The 26497-nt window shown below is 52.5% G+C and overlaps 2 protein-coding genes across 2 annotated transcripts; one reads left to right on the top strand and one right to left on the bottom strand.

The window, feature by feature from the left end:
• Positions 1-706: 706 nt before the first annotated feature.
• EFTUD2 (elongation factor Tu GTP binding domain containing 2) lies at positions 707-21840 on the bottom strand. The gene is made up of 28 exons (XM_062507952.1): positions 21812-21840; positions 21545-21650; positions 20704-20869; positions 20175-20253; positions 18005-18080; positions 17398-17463; positions 17108-17143; positions 16245-16335; positions 15313-15395; positions 14670-14836; positions 13536-13660; positions 11894-11957; positions 11436-11526; positions 10511-10646; positions 10095-10222; positions 8878-9071; positions 8619-8730; positions 8239-8379; positions 7697-7798; positions 7123-7205; positions 5381-5467; positions 4998-5124; positions 4451-4538; positions 3990-4108; positions 3521-3615; positions 2836-2989; positions 1792-1899; positions 707-1254 (listed from the first exon to the last, which is right to left on the bottom strand). The coding sequence occupies exons 2-28, from the start codon at positions 21647-21649 to the stop codon at positions 1159-1161; spliced, it is 2919 nt and encodes a 972-aa protein (XP_062363936.1). The 5' UTR covers position 21650; positions 21812-21840; the 3' UTR covers positions 707-1158.
• A 585-nt stretch (positions 21841-22425) lies between these two features.
• Positions 22426-25629, top strand: CCDC103 (coiled-coil domain containing 103). The gene is made up of 3 exons (XM_062508146.1): positions 22426-22562; positions 23529-23661; positions 25144-25629. Exons 1-3 carry the CDS (start codon positions 22426-22428, stop codon positions 25609-25611), a joined length of 738 nt encoding a protein of 245 aa, XP_062364130.1. The 3' UTR covers positions 25612-25629.
• The last annotated feature ends 868 nt before the right edge of the window (positions 25630-26497 follow it).

The following is a 26497-nucleotide window of genomic DNA, read 5'->3' as shown; positions in this document are numbered from 1 at the left end:
TTTCCACAGAGACCCAGCACCTGGTGGGATGGCTGGATGTGCTTTCCCATGGATGCTTCCTACCCCATGCTTATGACAGCCCAGTGCTTCCCAGTTTCCACAAGCGGCTCGGAAGTTTAGGGAGCACGGGGGGAGGTTGTCCTCAGCTTTGCCCTCTGCTCCCCCTGTGCTGGTGCCCCAGGGCCATCTCAAGCCCCTCCAAGCACAGGGATGCTCTGGGACAGGTTCCCATGGGTGCCACTGGGATGAACAAGGCTCCCAGGGCCAAAGGCAGGGCAGCATCAGGGCAGGGCTGGCCAGCTCAGGGTGGGAGCAGCCAGGGGACAGGGAGGGCAGGAATGTCCCCAGGAGATGTAAATCAGCTCTGGGACAGAACTGGAGCAGAGTTCAGAATGAAAGATAGAGAGAGAGCAGGGGAGTGGAGAACCAAAAACCTATCAGAGGATGAGCAGCTGACAAAATCCCTGAAAACTTGGCAAGATTGAGAGAAAAGATAAAAATAGGCCTGGGCTGGCTGGTCCATTCACTTCCACAGGCAGGAGTGGGATAGCTGGGAGACAGGGAGTCCTTGGGAGTGAGTGGTACAGTGCTGAGGCCAGGGGCTGAGGATGGGAGAAATCCTGAAATCACTGGGAAAGCAGAGCCTCCCCCAGCACTGCCGTGCCTGGGTACAATCAGACTAAGCCCAGGCTGGAAATTTGTACTAAACGTTTACAAGGGCTCAAAAAAGGGATACAAAAAAGGTCAAAGCCACACTCATCTCTCCACTTGGGGAGGCTGGTAAAGCACTGCCCACCCCCAGCACCCCCCCTTTCTCAGCTGCCTGAAATCCTTGACACATTGTTGAACCCGTCCTCAGGAATCCATATTGACACTCCTCAGCTCCATGTGCTGGAGGAGCCTATCCAAAGGGAAAACCTTGCTGAAGGCAACAGCAGCTGGAGACTAACAATACAAAATGGATCAGGGTTCTGGGTCTGGGTTTCTCCCCGTATGGAGAATGCCCACAATTGGTCCATAGAGACTTCCAAGTGACCTGAGGAGCAGCTCCCTGCCTGCCCTGAGCCTCCAGGAGCCAGGGCTGGTCAAGCAGGGATGGAGAAGGACCAGCAGGTGCTGGCCAGGGCTCAGGTCAGCCCCCATGCCAGGGCAGCAGATTCACATGGGGTAGTTGAGAACGACGTCTTGCTTGGCCAGTTCCAGCAACATGGGGTCGTCGAAGAACTTGCTGATACTCACATCCTCACTCAGGCCCTGCAGGGTAACACAAAGCCAGGGTTATTCCCCCTACAGCTACTGCCCAGGGAGCCCACTGAAGAGACCTTGTGTCCCACAGTAAGATAAATTTCATATGCCTGAAGGCATCTAACACCCCTCAGGAACCTGCACACACCGTTCCTGCTGCTGAGCACATCTACCAGCTCACTGCCCCCCACAGGGGAGCTTGATTCTCTCTGCTCCCTCTGCAGTCCCTCAGCTCAGCTCACTAAACCAGCACAGAAACCAGTTCCTGCTGTTTCTGCTGGACAAAGGGGCTACACCAGGCCACTGAGGGGTCAGAGGGGCAGGGGAGAGAGTGGGGCCCAGCAGAGGCCACAGGATCCTGTTTTTGGCTGGAGTCACTGATGGGACTGACAGGCTCTGACAGGCAGCACAGAGGAAGTTCTGGGGCACAAAGGACATCAGATCACTCTAGGAACACAGAGGGGATGTGGCACACCCAAGGGACAGCACTGCAACAGCCCAGCTGCTGGGACAGAGGGACACTACAAGGATTTGTCCCAGATGTACCTTCCTACGCCTGGTCTTTATCATGAACTCCCTGGCCAGGTGTGGGGCTGGCTGTGGCTCCAGCGGCCGGATGACGATGCTCTTGTCCAAGGGGTCACCAGGCACAATCTGAAACACAGAACCAGGATGTGAGTGTGATGTTGGAGCAGGTGCAACCTCCTGGAGACCCCAACTGCAACAGGAAACATCCCTGGGTCCCACAGACACCCCAACACCCCATCTGCTCTCCTGGTGCACAAACTCATGTCACTGCTGGTGATAATGCCTGTGAGAAATTAATAATACAGTGCTGGAAACTTGAGCCAAGGACATGTCTCTTCCCCAGGGAGTACTGCAAGATCCCTAAACACCTCCTAACAGAGCAACCCCTGCAAATTCTAGTCAGCACAACCCCCTTTACACACCAGGTATGCCAATTATTTCAGAGCTGAGCCTTGGGCTTTGATACATCAACCTTTAGAGGCCAGGGCTCAGACTGCAGCTGCTGCTCTCATGGAGCTGTACCCCAGACCACTGTGCACCTCATAGCTGTGGCTCCCACAGGACCTGATCTGCCCCAGAAACAGAAGTGGCCAGAGAACAGTGTTTTGTACCAAACTTTGTTTCCAACAGGTTTAAAACACCACCTTTGAGAGGCAAATCAGAAGTGTGGCACGGATCCAACTTCTATGGCAGATCAGTGTGAGTGGCAAATCAGTCCAAGCCCCACTCCAACACTTCTGCTGCCCAGGCTGCAGAGCATGAAGTGGACCCAAACAAACAGTTTCCCTCCTCCCAAGGGGGATGGCCTCTCCCAGGCACTGCAGGACCCTGACACTCAGGCAGCAGCAGCTTTCAGGGCTCCCTCACTAGGACTGAGAGTGATGGTACTTGGAACAAAGCCCTGGCAGACATGGAACAGCTGGCGCACAAAGCCTTCCCAAGATCCTCCGAGCACGTTCTCCAGAGCTTTCCTGCTCTGTTGGAGCTGTGGCACTGAGAGCGCCTACCTGGTGCTTGATCCTACCTGTCCCTCTTCCCCATCTCCCCAGGGCATGGACTCACCTGCCAGTGGTGGAAGACAGAGAGTGAGAAGGCTTGTCCCTGCGTGTGGGTCCTCAAGTCTGTCTCAAACCCAAAGGAATCAATGGCTGGGATGAAGGCTTTGATGGTGTAGAGGGGAGAGCCTGGGATTGGAGCATCCTGTGTCACGTGGCCTCTGCAAATGTGTCAAAGGATCAGCCTTACTGTGTCCCTGTTCTTGGCAGCGGGAAGCCATTCCCCCTTGTCCTGGTACTCCAGGCCCTTGTCTAGCTCTCTTGGAGACCCTTCAGGCACTAGAAGAGGCTCTAAGGCTTCCCTGAAGCCTTCTCCAGGTTGAACCAACCCAGATCTCCCAACCTGTTTTAACAGGGATGTGGCTGCAGCCCCCTGAGCATCTTCCCGGCCTTGTCTGGAGCCACTGAAGGAGGTCCAAGTCCTTCCTGTGCTGGGACCCCAGGGCCGAGCACAGTGCTTTGTACATTCTCCTCTCTGACACTGAGGAAGAACCAGGCAGAACCCAAAGGCTCTGTGTGATCCTGAACATACCTCCCCACACTACCTGGGGACCAGTCAGGAAGCTTCCAACTGTCACTTTATGCAGAGTTCACACTCTGCACCAGTGCCAGGAGTGGGGAGTTCTCCAACAGCCCAGATCCCAACACTGCTGCTTTGCCAACCCTCACTGCTGGCAGTGGGAGCAGCTCACCTGCGCCGGGCCAGCACTGTGTACACGGCAGACACGCAGTCGGCAGGAGCCTGGACCTCCACGAAGTAGTAGGGCTCCATCAGGCGAGGGGTGGCCTGTGAGGGGACAGGGACATGAGCCACTGAGCCTCCCACAGCACCAGCACAGCTCAAGTTCTCTGGTCAAACCCAGCACATGAGGAGATGACAGGGTTCCTGCTGCCCCATGGCTGCCCAAACCAACACCACGAACACTGAAAGGACTTTTTCTCCCTGTGGGCATGAGTCACATGCCTCCCTTTCCCCTATACCCACCCTTCCCAGCAAACCCAGCAGGAGCAAGAAGGGGAGAGTGAGCAGATGCCGAGCAGTTTCCACCCAGGCTGGAACACAGGCCTGTAGGACACGTGTGCCAGCCCACAAGGACGCTGCAGACATTGCTGGGTGAAGAATGAGTCAGTGCACACCCACACCCCGGGGCAAACCCTCACCATGAGGAAGGCAGAGTACACGACCCTGCGGGCTGTGGGGATGATCTGCCCTCCACCCCGGTGCAAGGGCTCCTGAGCAATCACCGCATCCAGGATCTTGAACTTCACATTGCGGATCACTGCGAAGGGAGAAATGACAGCCAGTGACCCCAGGGGATGTTCTCTGCCAGTATCAACCATGTCCCCAAATGCCCAAACGCCCAGAGCCACCAGCAGTTCTCCTACTAAATTTAATTCCAGCAGGGAATGCATGACCACGTCATAACCCTGCAGATCACAGAATCATAGAGTGATTCGGGCTGGAAGGAACCTTAAAGCTGATCTAGTCCAACTCCTTGCCATGGGTAGGGACACCTTCCACTAGACCAGGCTGCTCCAAGATCTGCCTAGCCTGCAACACCTGAATGCTTAGAGAATTTAACCAATCTCATCATCTCAATTTCTCCATGGGTCCCACTTACATTCATCACAGAGGGGCCCTTCCCTGGTCCCCCACTGGAAGCCCTGCACGATACTGTCTTTCACTGAGCCCAGCAGAGACTTGTCCACCTAGAGACAGACAGACAGACAAGACAGCTTCAGAGACCATACCTCATCACACAGCCAGTAACACCCAGTGTTAAAAAGCCAGTTTCCAAAAGAGCAGTATTGTCCCCCTTTGCCCCCAATGTCCACCCGTCCCTCTCACAGCTGAAGAGCATCAGCACTATATAATTTCCAGAGCACTACAAACTGAGAGTCCATGTTTTGGTGATCCTGAAAGGCAAGGCCCTTAGTTCCAAATTTTGGCAGTTGAGGACATTGGCCCAAACAGCAAAACCTGAAAAATAACAGGTGCCCTGATAACCAGTGTAGGATCATGGTAGGGAAAGTGCAGCAGGTCTGAACTGTGGCAAACAATGAGCACCTCAAAGGCACCAGGGCCTTGCTGAAAATCCTGGGAGGAGTGGGCACCTCCTGGCACCATGGGACAAAGATCTCACTGAAGAGTGGCCCCCCACTCCTCACCTCAGAGGGCAGTGTGTCATCTACCAGGATGTTTGGGCCAGTGGCATCTGGCCCAAAGGCCCAGATGGAACGGGCAGCCAGCAAATCCCAGTCATATTTGGTCTGGAAGAATTCACCCAGCTTCTTTCTAATAGAGAGAAAGGGAAGAAGCTTTATGAAACAACAATCTCACCTGCACTCACGATGTATTTACAACCCCGTTCCCTTCAGGCACAAAACAGTCTCAGCCAGAGATGCTCACAGACTGGCTGGCAGGAAAACCAAACCAGGATCCTTGCCTAGAGACTGCTGCCTGATACTGTGCACCCTGCAGATTCCAGCATTCCCTTCTGCCCCAGTTACTTCCTTTCAGCTGGATTCCTGCACTCCCAGATCACTCATACCTGTTCCATGTTATCTGCACCACTTCGTTTTCAATGTCCTCTGCCAGACCCTTCTCCAGGGGCTCAGCAATCATTGTGATCTTGTTCCTGAGGAGAGACAGTCACCATCAGCCACAGTGATGGAAATGGGAGTAAAGACCACAGGGACTGGCAGCCCTGCACTGCAAAAAAGACATGGAGGGGCTGGGGTGTGTCTAGGGCAGGGAAAAGAGATAGAGAAGGGTCTGGAGCACCAGGAGCAGCTGAGGGAGCTGGGGGAATCAGCCTGGAGAAAAGGAGGCTCAAGGGAGACCTTGTGCCTCCCCATAACTCCCTGACAGGAGGGTGCAGCCAGGGTGGGGGTCAGACTCTGCTCCTAGGGAACAAAAGACAGGATGAGAGGAAGCGGCCTCAAATTGAGCCAGAGAAGGTTTAGGTGAGATATTAGGGAAAATTTCTACACAGAAAAAGTTGTAAAGGTCTGGTACAGCTGCCCAGGGCAGTGGTGAAGTCACCATCCCTGGAACCGTTCAAAAAACACGTGGATGTGGCACTTGTAGACATGGTTTAGTGGTGAAAATGATGGTGGTATGGGGTTGACAGCTGGACTTCATTTAGGGTCTTTTCCAACCTTAATAAATCCATGATTCTGTGATTCTCTGACTGCACCCAGCTTGGATGCAGTTGGGTTGACGATGCCACCTGCATCCACTACTGTTCCTGCGTCCTTGTGAATGTAGCCCAAGTGCTCAGCTACTGCTCCCCAAAGCCTGTTCAGCCCCAGAAGGAAACAGCTGAGGGACAGCGTGGCTCCAGCCCTCCTGTCCCACGTCCAGGCCCTGTCCAAGGCTGCAGGAGGGAGCCCATGGGCTGGGCAAAGTGCCTCTGGGAGCTGTGTCTGACACACCAGATGCTGCCTCAGAGAACGCCCCAAAGCCTGAAACCTACCCCCAGCACAGGTCATCCCATGTGCCCAGAAGGTCAAAGCCTGACCTAAGACTGGGACCAACCTGGTCTGGTGCAAACCACCCCTGCCCACAGGAGGACTTGGAACTGGATGGTCTTTAAGGTTGCTTCCAACCCAAACCATCCTGTGATTCCATGAAGACTGAAACCTCTCTGTTCCCCGAAATAAGGCTGCCAAACATGGCAAAACTGTCTCAGAATAAAGAAAGGCAAGGAGAACCAAAAACCACAGGGGAATTCAGGAGAGCTAACTTCAGCAGATCACAATTTCTCTGAAAATTCAGGTATGAGAACATCCTGCACACAGAGATCTCCCCCATGTTCTGTCCCAGGCCTCCCTCTTCCAATCACATGCACTGTGAGGTGCTGGAGGAAGGAGATGAGAGCAGCTGCAAGGCTCCAGGGCATCACCAGGAAGAACAAATCCAAGATTACATACGGATGATAGCAGACCTAACTCTTGCTCATGAAATTATTGGGGTAATTACTGAAGGTAGCACTGGGCTCCTTGGCTCCTGTTCCAAGATCCTAGAACACTTCTCAGAACTGCTGAGAAGGTGCAACACTTAGGGAAAAAGGAGGATGTGGATGTCTTTATTTCCTCCATTCTCAGAGCTCCTACACAGCACAGAACATCCCTGGGACTCTGGTGTGTTCCTGAGGAGTTCAGGTCAATGGGACATTGCTCAATCAGGCATGTGTCATTTGGTGGACAACAGGCAGTGGGAACAGCCCCCTTGGATGGGATGGACCCTCTCTCTGCCCCCTCCCATGCCCAGCTTGCCCAGGCCTCTTACTTCTTGTTGGGTGTCTCAGCAAAGCACTTCAGGGAGGATGTTTCCACAACTGTCTCACAGAATGTCACCACTGGATCAGCCACCTAAAAGAACAAAACGTTTGTAAGGTTTCCAGTACTTTTTTGTTTGTGAAAAGTCTGTTTGAAACCTCTGAACACCTACAAGGAAAAACAGGTTCAACTGGCAGTGTTTTAATCAGGGCCGTGTATGAAGCACAAAGGCATTCAAATGACACAGGGAAAATTTAAATCCAATCCCAGGTATGAAAAATTCTGCTCAATTTATTTATTTGATGCTAGCCAGGCAATGGCTGAAGCACAGGGGAAGGATGGAATATGGAAAATCCCTCTCGAAGCCAATGTGCAGTCTTTCAGTCCCATTGGTGTGACAGTCAGGCCCAAGAGGCCCTTTTACATCCTAACAGCCATTTTTTGTACTTCTTTTAACTTTTACAGGAATGTGACAAAATCCATGCTGTATGTTCAGGTAGGTTCTTTTTCTCATCCTACTGACACAGGGGACCAAAACCCTGTCCAGAGTTCCCAGTTGGAAAATCCCTCCCTCATTCCCTCACCTTGATGTCAATCTCGGAATACATCTTCCGCAGATCGTGCATCACACAGTCCAGGTACAGCTCTCCTGTTCCCAGGATCACGTGCTCCCCAGACTCTTCCACCTGGAAGAGAACAGAAGGATTCAGCTGGCAGCCCCCCTGCTCACAGCTCCTGCCTTCTAGGCTCCTACTCAAGCCTGAGGAAGGATCAGCCTTAAATACACGTGTTAGAGTCAGAACACCCCAAGGAAAGCTCCCACAGCCTTTTCCAGGAGGAAGTGCTGCTGGGCTCTGCAGAAAGCTGCTTCCCTGGCATAGCAGGGTGTGTATTTTTCTGCTGGATTTACACTTTTCTGCTATTTCTACATAATTTATGAGATTGACTGAAACAGTATGAAAAAAAGCCACCACAAACATAACAACCTATGGTAAAAAACCTGACTGTTTTGAAGATTAGCCCAGAGGCTGCCCTTAGCACTGGTTGGAAACAGCCACACACACAGAATAGTTAAGGCTGGAAGGGACCTCTGGAAATCATCTAATCCAAATGCCCCCAGCAGTACCTTAGTTGTAAGTGAGGGGTAGCTCTTGTTGACTTTGCGGAGACCATCCAACATTTTGGGGAGCTCTGAGGGGTTGACTGGCTCCACAGCTATTTTGATAACAGACGTGGTGTTGAACTTCAAGGGACGGAAGATCTGAGCCTGGAAACAGAGAGGACAAAGAGCTGAAACTGCATCCCTACATGTCCTCAGGGTAAGACACAGCAGGGAAAACTCTGCTCTTTCCCTCAGTGGCTCTTGTTCCCTGGCACCATGTCAGATTCTTTAGCCTCACCATGGGAGCAGACAGCAATTTTTTAACCCCACCAGGGGAGCTTTTGGGCTGTAGCCCATCACCTTGCCTCCCTGGAAGGCTGAGCAATGCCAGCCAGGCTCGGTACCTCCTCATTGCCCCGAGGCTCTGTCACAGTCGCTGTCTTCACTATGGGCTGGTCCACGCCCTCGATCAGCACCCAGTTGCCAGCAGGAACCCTGTTCACCTCAATGTGATACCTGAAAGGCAGAAGAGCACCACTGCAGCCTCAGACCTTCCAGCACCTTCCTCCTCCCTCTCTCTGGCAGCTCTCCCTCCTTCCCACACCCTCACCTGACTCCAGGTGACTCCTCTCCCAATGAGCACATGGCCAGAGCTTTCTGTACCTTGCAACTGAGATCCAGAGGCGTCCAACGGTGCAGATCTGGGAATCCTCCTCATCTTCCAGGGTGTAGTTCTCCCCAAGGACCTTCACGGGCTGCCCAGCATGGATGGTGCCACTGAGCACCCTGCCAAAGGCGTGGAACTGGACACCATCATCAGTGCTGTACATTTTGGTTGTGTGACACATCAAGGGACCCTTCCCGTGACACAGAGAGAAAGAAATGAGCTTCTTTCAAAGCACAGTCAAGAAATAGACACAGACCTGCCAGGACTGGACTTTGATGATCCCTGTGGATCTCTTCCAACTCAGCATATTCTATGACTTGTGGATAAAAGGGATTAATGGGCTGGAATTTAGAAATAATTGTTTTGATTTGCCAAGTCCTTCAGCTCCTGCCACTCTGTGCCCTGCATCTCCCTGCCCGGTATGGAAAGCCCTGGAATTACTGTTGGCTGTTCTGGAGCTTCTGTCCTTACTCTTGTAGAGCAGCAAATGGTGGCTGGGACAAAGCCATGAGGAAAAATGTCCACCTGCTGGCCTGCAAACCTGCTCAGGGCAGAGCACCTGAGCCCCCCAAGATCACAGCTTCCAGTGCCACAAGGTCACCCCAAACTGGTGATGTGATAACAGTCACCACTGTGGAGTTTTATGTAGATGATCACAACTCATTAAAAAGAGAGATTATTTTTCTCTGCAGACATCAGATCAAAAGTCACAGGCAAATTTCTCACTCAGCTGCTGGCGTTGGTGGCTCCAGACAACTCCAAATGACAGCTCAGTGCAAGCTGTTGGAGGAGGAAGGGTTTACAGGGCTGGGAGAGGAAAGGTGCTGACTAACTAACACAGGCTTATTTTTATCAGCACCATGCAGTTTTAGAGTTTGGAGAGAGAATCAAACTTCAAGGAAAAGAGACAAAAAGACTGTAAAAGGACACAAAACCACCCTGCAGCTCCCACATGCTCTGGAGTCCTGACCTAGTCCTGTTCTTCTCTGAACACTGTGAAACAATTTCTTCTCTCCAGGGCTGCCCTGGCAGGCAGCTGAAGCTCCTTGGAGTGAAGAGATTTGTTCCAGTGTCGGATGAGAGGTTTCAGAGTGCTGCAAGTCAAATCTGTGCAGATAGCTGGCTGGGAGGCAGCTGCCCTGGCAAGGCAGGGGCAGCAGAGCCTGCTGGCCATGGTTTTGCACACTCAGAGCAAACACAGGAGTTTCCTTACGTCAGGGTCGCACTCGCTCATGGCCTCCCCCAGGTCAGAGTCGACGCCGCCAGTGTAGGTGTGCTCAATTTTTGTCTTGGCCCCCACTTTCGGGGAGGGAATGTGCTGCACACACATGTCCACAAAGCCTGGAACAGGAACACTTGGTGAGGACAGGGTTAACCAGTGTGGAAGAAAGAAATGGACTCCATAAACACAAGGTAAAGCCACAGTGACTGCAGCACCCACAGCAGCAGCAGAGGCGAGCAGTGTCTTAGGCTGTCCTGTGGGCAAGTGGTGTCACAGTTTAGAATTGGGAAATTGAGTTGGATCTGTGCAGGCTAGCACTCCTTGGCCAAAATATAACCCTCAACTCTTGGTGTGAGGTACTGGGGATAGAGGGAGGATTGTGGAGGGGAAGACAAAACAGCTTGTACCTGTGAACTCCCCAAAGAACTTCTTGCAGACGAGCCGCAGGAGGGGCCGGATGTTCAGTTTCAATTCCTCTTTGGTCAGGTGGATGCCAAGTTCATCCAGAGTCCTGGGCAGGGTCGTGTCCACATCCCCCACCACCTGCAAGACAAGTTCCACTCTCAGGTTCATTGTGGGGGTCCCAGTCAGTAACTCCCCAGTGCAGCACCACACATCAGCCACCACCTACAGGGCTCTGGACCTGCACTGCTTTAGAGCTCACACGAGATGGGTCAAATCACAGAACTGTGGAACTGTTAAGGCTGGAAAGGCTCTCTAAGATCATTGAGTCCAATCATTCCCCCAGCACTGCCAAAGCTACCACTAAATCATGTTAGTCTCCAAGTGCCACATTTACATGGCTTTTAAGTCCATCCAGGCATGGTGACTGCACAACTGCCCTGGGCAATTCCCTGTGGGGGATGATATTTTCCCTGATCTCCCATCTAAACCTCACCCTGCACAACCTGAGGCCATTTCCTCTTGTCTTGTCACTGTTCCCTGGGAGCAGAGCCTGACCCCCTCCAGATGCCCCCTCCTATCAGGTAGTTGTAGAAAGCAAGAAGGTCCCCCTGAGCCTCCTTTTCTCCAGGTTGAGCCCCCTCAACTCCTCATCTGACTTGTACTCCAAGTCTTTGCTCCAAGTCCAAGCACTGTCACTTAGCTGCTATCAGAGCACACAAGGAATGTACTCAAGAGTAAGGACTGTTCTATTCACTGCAAATGCAGTGCTGCATTTGCAAGAAATAACGATTGCTCTGCACCCCCAATCCCACCCTGTGCAGATCCACTGCAGAGTGGAACAGGACCAGACCCACCAGCCACCACCCAGTGCCCAGATCCAGCTGCTCCTGCCTGGAGCTGTGGGAGGGAGAATGACCCATCACAAACCTGAGCCAAGATCTTGTACAGGGGCTCCAGAATGAACTCCACGAAGCTGCGCTGGGAGCTGCTTGTCGGGGCCTTCTTGGTGAACTTGCGGCTGTTGGAGACCAGAGAGGTGAGGAGCAAGAACTGCAGCCTGCCAGCACCCCTACACAGCCTCTGCTCCTCCCAGCTTCTCCTCTTCTCCCTCCCAATCCCCTGGGAAGCAGTCAGAGACACATGGGTGAAGTTTACTCCAAATGAAGGCCGGAGGAGCCGCTCTGCTCCTGCTTGCGGGATTCAGGAGGACCATGTGGATTTGCATTAGGCAGGAGGCCTGACTCAACCCTTCCCAGATACTGCTCCACCACAGGATCACAGGATCAGCAGTGACCTAGGGTGGTCAGCTAGTCCACATTTTACAGGGAAAGGAGGGAAAAACCCAGGAATAAGGGAACACTGAAACATTTAAACAGGGTTCTTACGTCTTCGGATTGAAGTAGATGTCACCCCAAAGTCGCTTCGCAAATTCCTGGTAATTTATGTCTCCTAAAGGAAAAAGCAAATTAAGAAGTCCCTCAGATGTCATTGCTTCTCTCGTAGCTTAGAATTTTTTTTTTGGTTTTTTTTTTTGAATTTTAAAACAAGCCTGAGGATTCAATTTAATGAACTGATGCTGATGAATGAATGCCTCATCCCAATTCTGAGTGAAAGACTAAGCACTGTCCTGGGGAGACCAGGCAGTGATGAGCAGGAAGAGTCCACTGGGGATGTCCCCAGCAGCCCAGGGACACTGCAGTTCACAGACTGGCTTCCCAGGAACACTCCAGCTCTCTGCTACCCACAGGGTCAGAGCTCAGGAGTGCTGCAGGAGCCCAACCACATCTGCTGCACTTCCAAACAGGAATGCTGTGACTGCTGCTGCAGTGCCAAAGCGCTGGAATGGGGCCTCCACCCCTCAGCCCTGCAGGCTCTGCACCAGCATTTTCTCCCCTGCTGAACATCACCAGGCTCCTTTCTCTTTCTCTGGGAGCACACAGCCAAACACCCAGTGCTGAAGGTCCAGTAGCTATCATGGTGAATTTACAAATCCAAAACAGGGTGAGAACCTACAGCAGGTTCCAAGCAAGCGTTTGCTGTGGGCAGATGTGTAAGCACAAGAAACTTCTTGGTGGCTGCAGTCTGGACACTGATGCTGCTCTAACTCCTCTTAGCTGACATGTGGTGGCTGCACATACAATTCCTGGTGACCAGAATCCACTATTCCCAACTCAAAGCACCTATTCAGCTCCCGCCTTCTCCACCTGGTTGGCATCTCCTGCCAACTGTGCTGTCCTCACCCCCCAAGGAGGGGTCTCACCCCAGCAGGCTCTGAGTTAATGCTGTGACACTCAGGGAGCTCATTTATTGCTCCAAACTCTCAGGACACGTGACAGTCCTGACACCATCAGTCCCTGACCTCTACAACTTCATCCTCCCTCAGGCCAAGCTCTCTACATAAGCTGGCCCAGCTGCTTTACAGTTTCCTTCTTCCCCTGCTCTTGGCTCCTACAGATCCCCAAATTCCCCAGTGGGGGACTTCAAAAACCTGGGCTGTGCAGCTGCTAATGCCAGCATGGAGCCCACTGCTACACACGGCAGACTGCCTTGAGTGGGCACCTGGGGAGCAGAAAATTAAATCCAAGCCAGAAAAAGACAGTTTCTTAAAAAAGAAAGAGGGCAAGAGTGCAAAACCTTGTGGGCGAAGCCTGTGCCCAGCTGCAGCTGCGTCTTGGACTTTTGGGAAAAGGCAGGAAGAGCTTAACTGCTTCGCTCCTGAGCTGCTGACAAGGAGACAAAGCACAACACACACACACCTGCCTTCAACTGCTTGTTATTTCTGCTTAGGGTATGAAAAAAATCTTGGCTTCTGACTCAAGAAACATTTATCAGGAGAAAATATCTTGCTAAAACTGTGTTTCTGCTTTTTAACCCCCAAGGCTCAGCTCTGCAGCATAACTTAACTCTCAGCATCCAGAACACAAATGCTGGCCATGTGCAGGGGAAGCTGAACAACTTAGAAAACCTCCACAAGAAAGGTTGGGAAATGAGATGTTGAAGTGCACCAGGTTTCTGGCTAATCCTCACCATATGTGTCTGCATAAATCTTTGCAAAAGACCCCAGTGTGAAGCAGATGCTGTACTGAGAGCTGGAGAAGCACACGTTCCCCAGAAGGGGAGACAGCACGAGGTTCTCGTCGGTGGAATACATGCTGAGAGGAGAAAAATAAAACCAAATCAATGTTATGAACCAAAGAAGACACTTCAACCCACTTCCCACACCCTACAGTAATGACAGGCAAGGAGCCTGCATTGCCAAAAAGCATCTTTAAACAGGCTCCAGCTTGCTTGCCATCAGAATCTCAGGGTCAGGAAGATTTTCTGCCTATAAACTTCAAAGCTTTAAAGCATTGATGCAAAGATTTAAAGATCCTAGAACTAAAAAGTTACCAGCATAAATTCTTCAGATTTCTTATCTGGGATAATTTTATTTCCCCTAAAAAACCAGCCAAGTTGGTCAACCAAGTAAGGGAAAAGATAACATAGGGATATAATTTAATCCAAACACGTTTAATGAGTTCACAGCTGTGCTAGGCAGGGTGAATTACCCTGCTCTCAGCTGCCTGATGCCAGCACACACTGAAAAGAACTTGTGTGCAAATACACACACACTTGAAGGGCAGAATGCTGTTAAAAAATCCCTGGATGCAGAAGAACACTCAGAAATGATGCATGGCTACTGAGATGTCCCTCCCTTCCCTGAGCAGGGCTGGCAAGGAGATTGGATTGTCAGTACCATAATCCTTGCTTAGGAGTTGGGACAGCAAATACTCTTTTAGTTTTGTAGCAAGTATTTAGAAGCTTTGAGATGCATCAACCTCCAATTTGGGATACATCCTGGATCATTTTAGTTTATTTGAGACATTTGGGAGCACAAAGTCCCTGATCTGGTCAAATGTCCACTTTCTCTTCTTTTTAATGGAGGAAAAATTGAATGGGGAAGGGAAGATGAAATCCCCTGGAGTTTGCCAGGAAGAGCCAATCCTGCTTAATTCAATGTATTAGCTGCAATGAACTTCCAGTGGTTCTTCCTGGCCCATTTTCTATGCCTCAACACATCAAGAGACAAACCGTTGAGTTTTCAGGCACACGTGAGGCTCACAGAGAGCCATGGGACAGGGACAGCAAACACTAACAACACATCACCCCAAACACCCTCACCTGATCAGACCATTAACTTCATCTACGATGTGTCTGAGTTTGTAATAGGCATCTGTTGGGGGCAGTTTCAGCTCCAGGATGAGTCTGTCGATCTTGTTGATGCACACAGTCACTGCCAGCCTCTCCTGCACCGCGTGCTTGATCAGCCTCTCTGTGTTCAGCATGACCTGTGGGGAGCAGCGAGCTCAGAGCCCCAGGAAAGCCTCCACAAAATGCTATCTGGGGCATGAGAGACAACCAGTGACCCTTACTCTGCTGCCAGGCTCGAGAAAAGCCCAAGCTCAGCAACCAGCCATCAGCTAATCCTCCTGAAATTCAGAAATAGGTGCTAACCCAACCAAATTCCTTGAATCCAACCCTGTGTACATCTCTAATATAAATAACCTGCTCAGTTTTAGGTATCATGGGGATAGAGATGCACACAAGTCAGACAATCAGCCTACAGGCCACAGCATCACATCATCCTGGACACAGCAGCCAGAGGCCTGGCTGCCTGTTCAGATGGAAAACACCCTCACTTCCCGAACTGTCCTCTAAAAACCCTTCACCCCAGAAAGCTGAAGCAATCCCAGGCCTTCATGCTAAGGCAGGAGCATAGACTCCAGAGGGAGGGATGTAAGCCCCAGGAGAACGTGGCACTCACCCCCTCGGCCGCGTCGATGAAGAGCACGACGCCATCCGAGATGCGAAGGCCGGCTGTCACCTCGTCAGAAAAATTCACATGACCTTCAAAACCACACAAAGGTGGGCAGTGAGAATCACAGTGAGCCCTGGTGCAGCAGCAGCACACAGGCTGGGAAGCCGTGGAGCTCCGCAGATTCCTCTGTTGCTGGTACCCGGAGAGGCAGAACAGAGATGGTTCCTCCTCAGACAGGGACCCAGGAGCGGCTGCCAGAGCTCCCCGTGGGGATTTACCCTCAGCTCTAATGCTGTCTTTTAAGAATGCACACAACTTGTTTAACAGGCATTTTCCTCACACTTGTGACTGTTTTTCTCACAGCTCTGTGCAAGTACTTTGGAAAAGGAGGAAGATTTCTTCTTAAAGACAACAGGTGCCTCTCCCCCCAGCCTCCTCCTGCACTCTAACCTCCCTCATCCTGAGCTGTAGCTCAGCAGATGTGTCCCAAGACCTTCTTCCCTACAGTTTCTTACAAGTTAATCTGTGATTATGTTCCCTCTACAGGAGCCTGTCAGAGGCCTAAAGAATTTGCTGAGTCTCACTGTGGGGCAACAGCATTTGAATAAAGCAGGATCCCCCTGCACATGCAATACCTGGGAAATTCTACCTGTGCTACTTGAGTGAAACATCTTTTCAGCCTCACCAGCCCTCAATCAGGCCAGTTAATCACAACATGAGCCTGACTTGTCCCTGCACATGGCAGGGGGTTGGAACTAGATTGACTTTAAGGCCCCTTCACCCCAACCATTCTGGGTGATTATGGGTCAATACTGCTGGACTGACTTCACAGGAATGAACTCAGCTGAAAGCTCAGGACTAGGCTGGAATCAGCTACAAAAAGTATAAAACAAAGCTAAGTACTTCCCACAGCAGGATTTTCAGAACTGCAGAATCACCTGGGGTGTCAATGATGTTGAAGAGGAAAGATTTTCCTTTGGTGTCCGGCAGAACAATCGTCACTGGGGTGCTCTTGATCCCCACCCCCCTCTGAAACACAGGAAACCAGGATTACAGGTAAAGAAAAAAAAAAAAACAAAAGGATCACCATCTACACATGTAGAAGATCAAGGAAAAATAGGAGAGATGGAAAGAAGTAAACATTCATCCAGGAAGAGAATAATCTCAAAGCACCCAGCCTAGCTCTCCCATCTGTACTGGTCAGACTGGTGAGCCACCACTGCACCCTCCACACCTGATTTCAGCTGAGAAGGTACTACAGGCAATACCTGAGACAGAATGTGGGTGTTTGTTTGTGCTTTTACCCTCTGCTGCCACCAAGTTATACTTCAAAGCACAAGATTTGATCAGATAGAGTACAAAGTAGAACATTGAGAAAACAAAAATGCTTCAAAGGACTGTTCTGGTCATGAGATAAAATAACAATCCCACTCATGTGTGACCACATGGAGTCAGAGCTAAGGAAAACAAGGAAAAATGTATTTATTTTGAAATAAGTTTTTACCACTGCTGCAAACCCCTTCCTCCTTATTTTCTTAAAGAAAGTGAGAATTACCCTCAGACTGGGGTGACTCTGCTGTAGATTTAACATTACAGATTATAAAAACATACATGGAGATGAGAGAAGGAAGTTAGATCAGGAATCTTCCTGAGGCAAACAAGAGGAGCAGACTGTTTTATTGATAAAGAAAATAACCAAAATGTGGAAGGCACAGAAAGGCACTAAAATGGATGAGGAAACTGCCTACAACTGTGAATAAAGCATGAGACGACTGAATAAAATCACTACAAGACTACTCACCTCCTGCTCTGTGAACAATATATCTGTGTAGCAGAGCTGCAAAGGCAAAACAAAAATCAGAGTCTCACATTTTGGTATCATATATTCAATTTGACGCAGGACACAGTAACTCTGACACATCGCTAAGGTGACAAGTAAGGGACAGAAGGAGAATTAGGACTGAGCTCTGGGGTCCCAATCCTACATTCCAGTCACTGAAACACCTTGTCCCCATGCACTGTCACCCTCCTTGAGGGCGTAAAAGCAGCCCCGTGTTCTCCAGGGCAAGAATTCCCCAGCAGCTCACTCACATCCTGATCGTAGCGCTTCCGGATTTCTGGGTGTGTCTGTTCTATCAGGCAGTCAACAAAACACGTCTGGAAAAGAGCAGAGATAGGAGGTGCCTCCCTTCAGACAGACACAAACACAACCCCATCCTTCCAGCAGCAGCACAGAGCACGCTGAGCAGGTTATTGTAAAACCTACAAATTCAACCTACAGAAAAATCTACAAATTTCACAGGGAAATATAGTGCCAGAACAAGGGGGAATGGACAAGGTCCTTAAGCTGGAGGAGGGCAGAGTTAGATGGGATATTGGGAAGAAATCCCTCCCTGTGAGGGTGGTGAGGCCCTGGCACAGGGTGCCCAGAGCACCTGTGGCTGCCCCTGGATCCCTGGAAGTGTCCAAAGCCAGACTGGACTTGGAGCACCCTGGGATAGCAGAAGGTGTCCCTGCCTGTGACAGGGGGCACTGGATGGGCTTTGAGGTCCTTCCAACCCAACCCATTCTGGAATTCTATAAATAAGTGCATGAGCAGAAGGTGCTGCTGCAGAGAACCAGGGACTAGGAGGGCTGGCAAAGCAACCAGACAGATCACCATCACTACTCCTGGGATTATTGTGGATATTCACAGTACCTTGCCATGGTGCAGGTGCCCACACAGAGTCACATTCCGGATCAGCTCCGAGTTGTCCATCAGATCTGCCAGGAAACTGCAGGAATGAAACACAAAAGGCTGTTGGAGGCTTCTGCTGTGTCTAAGAAAAGCAGGTGCTGCTTTTTAGCTACACTTTCTATCCAAGGTGCCCTCTGAATCCTCGCCAAACTTTTATTCTGCCAATGCCCTGCGGAGGAAGAATCCCACTTTCCAGATGGGGAGGACAAGAGAGTTGGAGTCCCAGACAGATGGCAGTGGGTGGGAGGATACGGAGCTGGTAAAGCTGCCAGCAATGGAATATTATTGAATATTTTTCTTCTCTTCTAGTCAGTACTGGAGCAAAAATCACATCCATGTACTCAGATGATAAAGCACTTGCACTCAAACCATGGCAGGCAGTCAGGTAAATAGTGGTGCTGGATAACAAGCACCCCATGGAGTTTTGAAAGCAGCCAGGGGCTCCACAGACAATTAATTCTGATTTTCGAGACATTCCAGGGACTCAAGGAATTAAATCTTTTTCAAATCAGCAGCTGAGCTGGGTAATGATGAGCTGGTCACTTCTGGATGGATGCTGACCAAAAGATAATTACCACCCCTAAAAAATAATGGGAGACTATAAAACATGGAGTCATTGCCAGAGGCCTGCAGAGAATAAGTGCTATCAAATAATTTCCTTTTTAAACAGATTAAATTTTCACTGATGCAATAGTGAAAATGTAAAACGTTTTGATTAAGAGCTAAAAAATACAGCAATCAATACTAACCCCGATTAAAACCTTCCTAATTGGTCTGAAAATAAGGCTAAATGGGAAATCAATAGCATGCTTGCAGGTTTCTGGCTACATCCCACAAGGAATTGACCCATCCTAACCATTTATATCAACAAACAGGAGTAAAATGAATTAATTACTAATGGAATGAGCAGAGCATACAGGGACCAGGGAAGTGGTGGATATTGCAGAGCCCAGGTCAGGGACTGAGCCAAAACAAGGGCTGAGAAAAACCAGCCCCAGCAGCTCTTGGGCTGTGCTCCAGCTCTGCTGAACACCGCCCCCCCCCCCCCCTCCCCCAGGTGCCAAGCACAGCCCTGAGCAGCTGAGGGACCCCTGAGTGAACAGGAGCTCCAGGAACAAACACCCTGTCACCTCTGGAAAACACAAGGTGCTGGGTGCCAGACAGAGGCACTGCCCACCACCAGGGAGCTGCTGCTCAGGCACAGCAGTTCTGGCACCTACACCTGGAGATGAACATTTAAAACTGGGAAAAGCCCTGTCAGGCCACAAAGTGGTGAGTGGAGAGATGAGCCCAAGGAGACTCCCACAGCTCCATCTGCTCATCCCAAAGAGGGACAACACACACACACTGCACAGAGGGACATGCACCCTCTGCCCACCACAATGCAGACACTGCTCCAACATCAGACTTTTACCAGAAAAAGCAAACGATGGTTCTTATTCCATGGAAAACTCATTTGAGATATTACATCTTAAATTATAAATGCATTTGGATTTTTTTTCCAGGAGTTTTTCTCCCAGCCCTGGTGTCCAAGAAGCTGCTTTGGAACACAACCAATAGACCTAGCCAGCACAGCTGCAGTGTCCTGCAGCACTCAGCAGCATAAAAATTCCCAAAGGAATAGATGGAACATAATCTGAGACTGGGATCAACGCAAAATGTCCCAATATGATATATGCAACACAGTGACCATGTGGATATTTAACAGGTTGGCCACAGAAGCTCTGGCTGCTCCATCCCTGGAAGTGTCCAAGGTCAGGTTGGACACTGGGGCTTGGAGCACCCTGGGATAGTGGAAGGTGTCCCTGCTCATGGCAGGTATGGGACTGGATGGGTTTTAAGGCCTCTTGCAACCCAAACCATTCCCAGAATGTTTCCTGAGCCACAAGCTGTTGCTGTGGAACTTGATCTCAGTCCTTGAGGTGAGATTCCCCTTTTGTGTTCAACCCTACCCTGCGCTGCTGGTAGGGAGGGAGAATGTCTGAAATGGTTTGTCCTGTACTTCCACTTGTTTTGGGTTCAGAACCTGGGAATTGGCTGCTCCCAGGTCTGTGCTGGGCTCATGACAAGACCCCATGGTAAGCCATCAAGCCAGAGCCCCCAAATCTGCCTCCCTCAGCCCCACACTCACTCCATCTCGTAGACAGTGACTGGCAGTGTCTGCTCCATCAGGGAGAACTTCTTGGTTTTCACAGGTTTAATAATGGGCTCTGAAACAAGAGAAAGAACAAAACACTGCTCCCAGAGCCCCTGAACCAGCAGGGTCAGGAATGGCTTCCAGGAATGGGGAGTTTTGCTGACAAGTTCTCCATTTTCAGGCTGACAGATTCTCTCAGCTGTTTGTCAAAGCTGCAGGAGATGATCAATGCAGGGCCATTCCAGCCAATCCAGCATATAGGGATCAAAGGAGATCACTTAAATGCATTTATGTTTCCCTTAAATAGCTTTCCCATCTCTGCTGATTCCTGTTCTTCCAAAGCTATCTTTGTTTGGATTTGCAAAAATCACAAGTTCCCAAATCTGCACACACCAGGCAGAGTTCCTGAGGCTATAAGGGGACTCCAAAGGGGCAGAGCAGAAGGGAATATTTCCCCTTTTCAAGGATCCATTAAGATCCTACTCCTCCCTCCACCCACTCCCACAGCTCCCTCCCCACTCACCAGTGAGTGGCTGTGTGTCCTCCTCCTGCACGATGGTCTCCACCTCAGGCCCATAGACCTCCTCTGCTGTGGGGTAGTATTTCTTGTCCTCGTGCAGCACCACCTCCATCCCGGGGTGATCCTCATCGTGCTCCCCCATGTCATCATCATCATCATCATCCTCCAGCTGCAACCAAGGCTCACCCTCAGCTGCTGTGGAGCCCCACGAGGAGACAAGCCTGGGGTCACCCCCGAGCAAGGCACTCCCAGCGCAGCCCTAGCACCCACAGGGAGCAGCTCCTGGAGGAGCAGTATGGCTCTTCCCACAGCACCTGGACCAGGAACAGGCCCCGGACTTGCAGGGCCACCGGCACAGACAGCGACTCACACACAGCACAACGCAAGAACCACACCCGGGTAACACAACCCCCAGCCCACACAGACGGGCAGGAGATGGGAAGGGGCTCCCTCGTTTCCCCCGTGGGGCAGCCCCTCTGCTCCCCCCGTGTCCGTGGGGTCTTGCTCTGCCTCCCCCGGCGAGGATCCAGCTCCTGCGGCAGCCTCAGCTCCCTCCTGAGCAGCTCCCGAAGAGACACGGACCCTCCACGGGACTGACACCAAAACCAGCCAAACACAGCCCGAGCCGCAGGAGCTTTCAGCTCCCACCGCGATCTCAACAAGAACTCTTTCTCTTTACCCCAGGAACAGATTTTGTAAATTCTTTAAACACCAGGCCCACTCCGACCCTCGGGATTCAGACCCCGCACGGGGCAGCAGCAGCCGCGGGCTCGTCCCCTTGCACGGGCTGGGGCAGGACGAGTCCCGCCGGCCTCGGGGGACGCTGCCCCTCCTCCCCACTCACCTCGTCCAGGTCTTTGGACTCTCGGCCCAGCTCGTCGTCGTCATCGTCCGAGTCCAACTCAGGCCCGATGTAGTTCCCAAACTCGTCGTACAGATCGGTGTCCATGCTGGGAAGCGGGAAGAGGGTCAGTGGGGGCGCAGAGGCCGGGGGCCGCTGACCTGAGCGACCCCGCTCAGGGCCCGTGGCACCGGGGTCCCGGCCCGGCCTCGACCCAGCCTCAAGCCCGGCCCTGTCCGAAGCCCCAGGCCCCGGCCCCCTCTCCCTCACCTGCCCCGGCTCCACTCCCGCCGCTGCTCTCGCCGGCGCCGCCGCTACCGAAGGCCCCCGGGCTGCCCTCACCGCCTGTCGCGACAGAGCGTCCCGCGCCTGCCGCCAGCGCTGCGCCCACTGGAGAAGCGCCGGCTGGGTCCGGGGCCGGGTCGGGGCCGGTTCCGGAGCGTCTCGGGGGCCGCGGGCCGAGCGGGGCAGAGCGGGGCGGCGGGGCGGGTTCTGTCAGGCGCGCCCGGGGCAGCCCCGAGGACCTTGCGCGGCCCGGCGCTCTAGCGGCGGGAGAGGGAGTGTCGCGATAGAGAGAGCGGCCGTGGGGCCGAGGTGTTCGTCACACCGCGGGGCTGTCACGACAGAGCGAGGGGCCCTGGGGCCGGCGGTGTGTCAGGGCCTGCCGGGTTTCGCGATGGGGGAGAGGTTGCCAGTTGCCATCCACGTGCGCGGCCTTTAAGACTGTCACAGTGGGGGACCGCGAGGCAGGACTGTCACGATAAGATCGGGGTTGTTGGGCCAGTCCTGGCAGCACTGTTGTGACAGAATTCGGTCCTCCAAGCCATCGCAGGCAGGGTTGTTTCGACAGGAGAGGTCCCTGTGCCCCCAGGCCGGCCCCGGGGATGGATCCGGCCGGAGCCCTCCCTGCGCTGGAGCGGGAGCTGCGGGCGGCGCTGGCGGAGGACGAGCGGCGGCAGCGGGAGGGCGAGGCCAAGCTGCGGGCGCTGCGCCAGGGCGTCCCCGACTACGGCCAGTTCAGGTCCGGGACTCGGGGACCGAGCCGAGGGGCCCGGCGGGGCCACCAGGGCCCGGGAGGAGCCGGGAACTCCTTTGGGTGCTCCGGGACCCCTCGGGGTCTGAGCTCGAAGCTGATGGCCCGAGCACTGCTCGTGGGAGACCCGAGGGGCAGCAGCCTCGGGATACCCAGAACAGCCCCGAGGACAGAGCCCACAGGCGTGGACGCTTGTCCCAAAACTCCTCAGGTGGCCCCGTGTGGGCTGAGATCTGTCCCTGCTCCGTGGCTCGTCCCTGTGGTGGCTGGACTGTGGCCAACAGTGGAATGGCACTGTCCCCTCCCCAGAATACTGTCTCTTCCCCAGAAGGGGACATCTTCTGTCACTTCTTCCCATTCCCACACCCAGCCCCCTGTCTCTCCCAACACCCCCAGGCCATGCTGGGAATGCAGAAGCAGAGGGTGACCGTGTCCCCCTGTTCCTACTCCCTGTCCTCTCATTGCTTTGTCCAGGATGTGTGAGCAGGTTGGGGTGGCAGGGCTGCTCCACAGGGCAGTGTTAGACACTCCCAATGCCCTCCAAACACCTGGATTCCCTATGGATTCATCTGGGGGCTCCCTGTCCATTGACATCGAGGATCCATAGGTAGATGCAAGACTTTGACAACGCTTGGGAGGCATTCTGGGACTAGATCAAATTCCATTCATGGATTCATAGCTGTCTCATTCCCCTATGCCACCTGATCTCTGAGGGGCAGAAAAACACTTTCAAGTGGCTTCTCCCCCAAATATCTTGCCAGTCCCTATGATGGGATTCCTGAGGAATTTTAAGCTTGGTTTATCCTTGTATTGGTAAGGCCCTACTCCTCCAGCCTGTCCAGCCCCTCTGGGTGATCTGTACTGTTCAAAGTCAGAAATAGGCTCAGAGAAGCAGCTTGAAGCCTCAAAGTGTTTCCTCTTGCCACGTGTCCCTCATGTCCCTGTTCCCTTTAGGGAGATTGTGCTGGCCTCACACCTGAAGCCTCTGGAGAAGAAGGACAGGCTGGGCCAAAGGAGGAATGTGCTGTGGAATCCCTGTGCAGCCCTGGCCCAGGCAGCACCTGCCCACACTGTGGAGATCCCACAGGTGAGAGAGGGGCTGCTGGGGCTTCATCCACAAATGGAAATCACTCAGGACTCACCTGGGTGTTAAATGGAATGCAAGAGTTGCTCAGGACTCGCCCTGGGTGCAAGACAACCCTCCCAGGCCCCTGGAATATTGGGGTTTGGATCAGCTCGGGGTCAGGCTGGGCCCCTACAGGAGCAGTCTGCTCCATCCCTGTGGGAATGGAGGCCTGGCTGCCCACCCTGTACCCAGAGCTCCCAGTGTCCCCCATGGTAGCCAGGAGCAGTCTGTGGCAGCTGTCCCTCCTGGCAGGGAGTAGCTCCCAGCTCCCAGCAGCTGCAGCCTGGGACCCAGAGCCAGGGCTGTGCACCGGGACCCAGAGCCAGAGCTGTGCACCAGGATCCTCCCTGGAACAGCCTCTGGCTGCAGAGGTTCCCTGAGCACAGCCGGTGCTTTGCCCATGGTTTAATGATCAGAGGAAAGGGCTGGATTGGGTTAAACTGAGTGGTGGGAAACAGTGGTGGGAAACAGGGACAGGACATTTTCTGTCCAGGTCATTTGTGATTGGAGTCACCTTAGTCCTGCCCCTGCCACAGGCTCTGTCCACCCTGGAGTGTTCTGGTCACCGGATGTTAACCATGGATATTTCCCATGATAAGGCAGTTTCATGGATTGCCTTATAAACAATCCCAAGGATTGTTTATGATGCTGGATGTCATTGACCTGTATTTATTAGAAGAGCTTTTGCAACTCCCCTGAGTAGCAAAAATTGTGTTTCTTTGGACTGAGCAATGATCTCCCTAAGCAAATTCTTCTCCCAGTCCCATCAGCACCAGGCTGAGGTCTCCAGAGCTTTTCCCTCTGTGCTCAGCCCCAGCTGATGTCTCTTTGCTTTGTTCCCTGGCTGCAGAAAAGCTGCACATTTGCCTCCTCCTGCCTGTGTGTCGGTGACCCAGCGGGGATGGGCTCAGCAGTTAAGTAGAGCTGGTGTGAAATGGAATTTCCTTTACTTGGGAATGCCACTTGGAGCTCGGCTTTCAGCCTCTGCTCTGCCATGGACCCACCAATGCTGGCTGGTACCAGCACGTTTTCTGGGGTTTGCTTCTCCCACCTTTTCTCTGCCACTCCCTGGTTTTTCCTTTCAGTGCTGAGAGTGTTCCCTGCCCTGCCCTGATCTCTGTGAGATCCTTTGCCAGGCAGTGCTGGTGGATCCAGGCTGAGCAGAGAGTCTGACTGTGGTTGGGGTCTCTCCACAGCCATCTGTGTTCACACTGGGTGTCGTCTCATCCACACTTCCCTTTTGCCCCTACAGTTCCCTGGTTTTTCAGGGTTAAAGGTGCCTGGCATTTCCTTGTCTTCTGCTTTTCCCCCTCAGCAGCTCCTTGTGCTGACAAAGTCCCTAGTAAAAACATCTTGGTGGTCCATGGGCTGATCGGAGCGAGGGGTCAAAGTCTTCAAGTGGGAACAAAACAAAGGGAACTGAGTGTCTCCTTTCTCCTTCAGGAACTGGATCAGCTGCCCAGGACCGCTGCAGACTTTCACAGAGATTGGCGCAGATGCTTCAAAAGTGGGACAGAGAAATACCAGTTTTTGCTGGAGCTCGGAGGGGAGGCCTTGGGCAGGATCTTCCAGGCTGATGTGGGCTTTGGCCTCCTGGGGGAATTCCTGACAGTGCTGGCAGAGAACATCTGTCCTGGAGACAGAGCTGCCATCCTTCAGATCCTACAGAGCCTGGCGGGCACCAAGCGCTTTGGGCTGAACGTGGCTCTCCTGAGCCAGGCAGAGAAGGAGAGCAGCCAGGATTTGTTCAAGAAGCTGCAGAGCAGGGATTGTCAGGCTGCTGGCCAGCCCAGCAGCCCAGCCAGCTGTGAGGCAGGGAGGGAAGCCCATCCCATGGAGACCCACTTGGAAAAGGAAACTGAGGAGGAGAGGACAGTGGTGGAGCTGATGAAGTGTTACCAGGTCAGCTGAGGGAGCAGGAGCACCAGGATTGAGCAGAAACAGGGTAAAAGAGGCTCAGAAAAACCTCAAAGCTTGACTTTGCCATCACCCAGGGCATGAATAAAGTTTAGCTCCCAAGCTGTGGTGCTATGATCTCTGAGCAGGGTGTCCTCACAGATGGATATGGGAGAGTCTCTTGGATAAGGATAAAAACTGAGGGAAAGAAAATATTAGGTGGTAGTTTTTAAGGAGAAACCTAAATGCCAATAGTCTCTCTCCTCTTCCACTCCTGTCCATGGTCACTGAGGGATTTTAGGAGATGTAATCGATGACAATGACAACTGTCAGATCCATTTTTTTCCCAAACCCAGTGCAGCAAATGGCAATCATCCCAGCAGACTGGAGCCACCTATTCCCACCTGCCCTGGAGAAACCACCCCACCTGATGGCAGGGTCCAGGTTCATCCCCGAGGCCTGGCATGGGAATACTGGGCTTTGTGGCACAGCCTGAGGGGACATGTGTGTCCCTGCACTCTGCTGTGGTGCCATTCCTCCTGCCTTTGCACACCTGAGGATAGCTGAGACTTCAACAAAAGAAGATCCTGGAGTTACTCAAGATCAGGATGGAGGATTTTGATGTCAGAACAGCCCTGGCACAACAGTCACAGCTCTGGTGGGAACAGGCACACTGCTTGGGTGAAGATGTCAAGGCTGGAAGCTGCATCCCCACCTCTTGGGAAAGGCAAAATCCCTGGGGTTCAGTGGGAAGACTCAGGAAAAATGCAGTGGAGCAGAGATTGTGTGAGTGGTGACAGAGGGTGGGGCTGTGAAACCCACGGGGAGCCTTTCCAGATCAGCCAGTTCATGGTGTGACCTGAGCTGCCAAGAGCTGAGCTGAGGGGCCAGGTGGGGTCTG

Source organism: Cinclus cinclus, chromosome 24 (assembly GCF_963662255.1).
Source record: "Cinclus cinclus chromosome 24, bCinCin1.1, whole genome shotgun sequence".
Classification (NCBI taxonomy): Eukaryota; Metazoa; Chordata; class Aves; order Passeriformes; family Cinclidae; genus Cinclus; species Cinclus cinclus.
The sequence above is the reverse complement of the archived record's forward strand: the minus strand, read 5'-3'. Positions and strand labels throughout refer to the sequence as shown.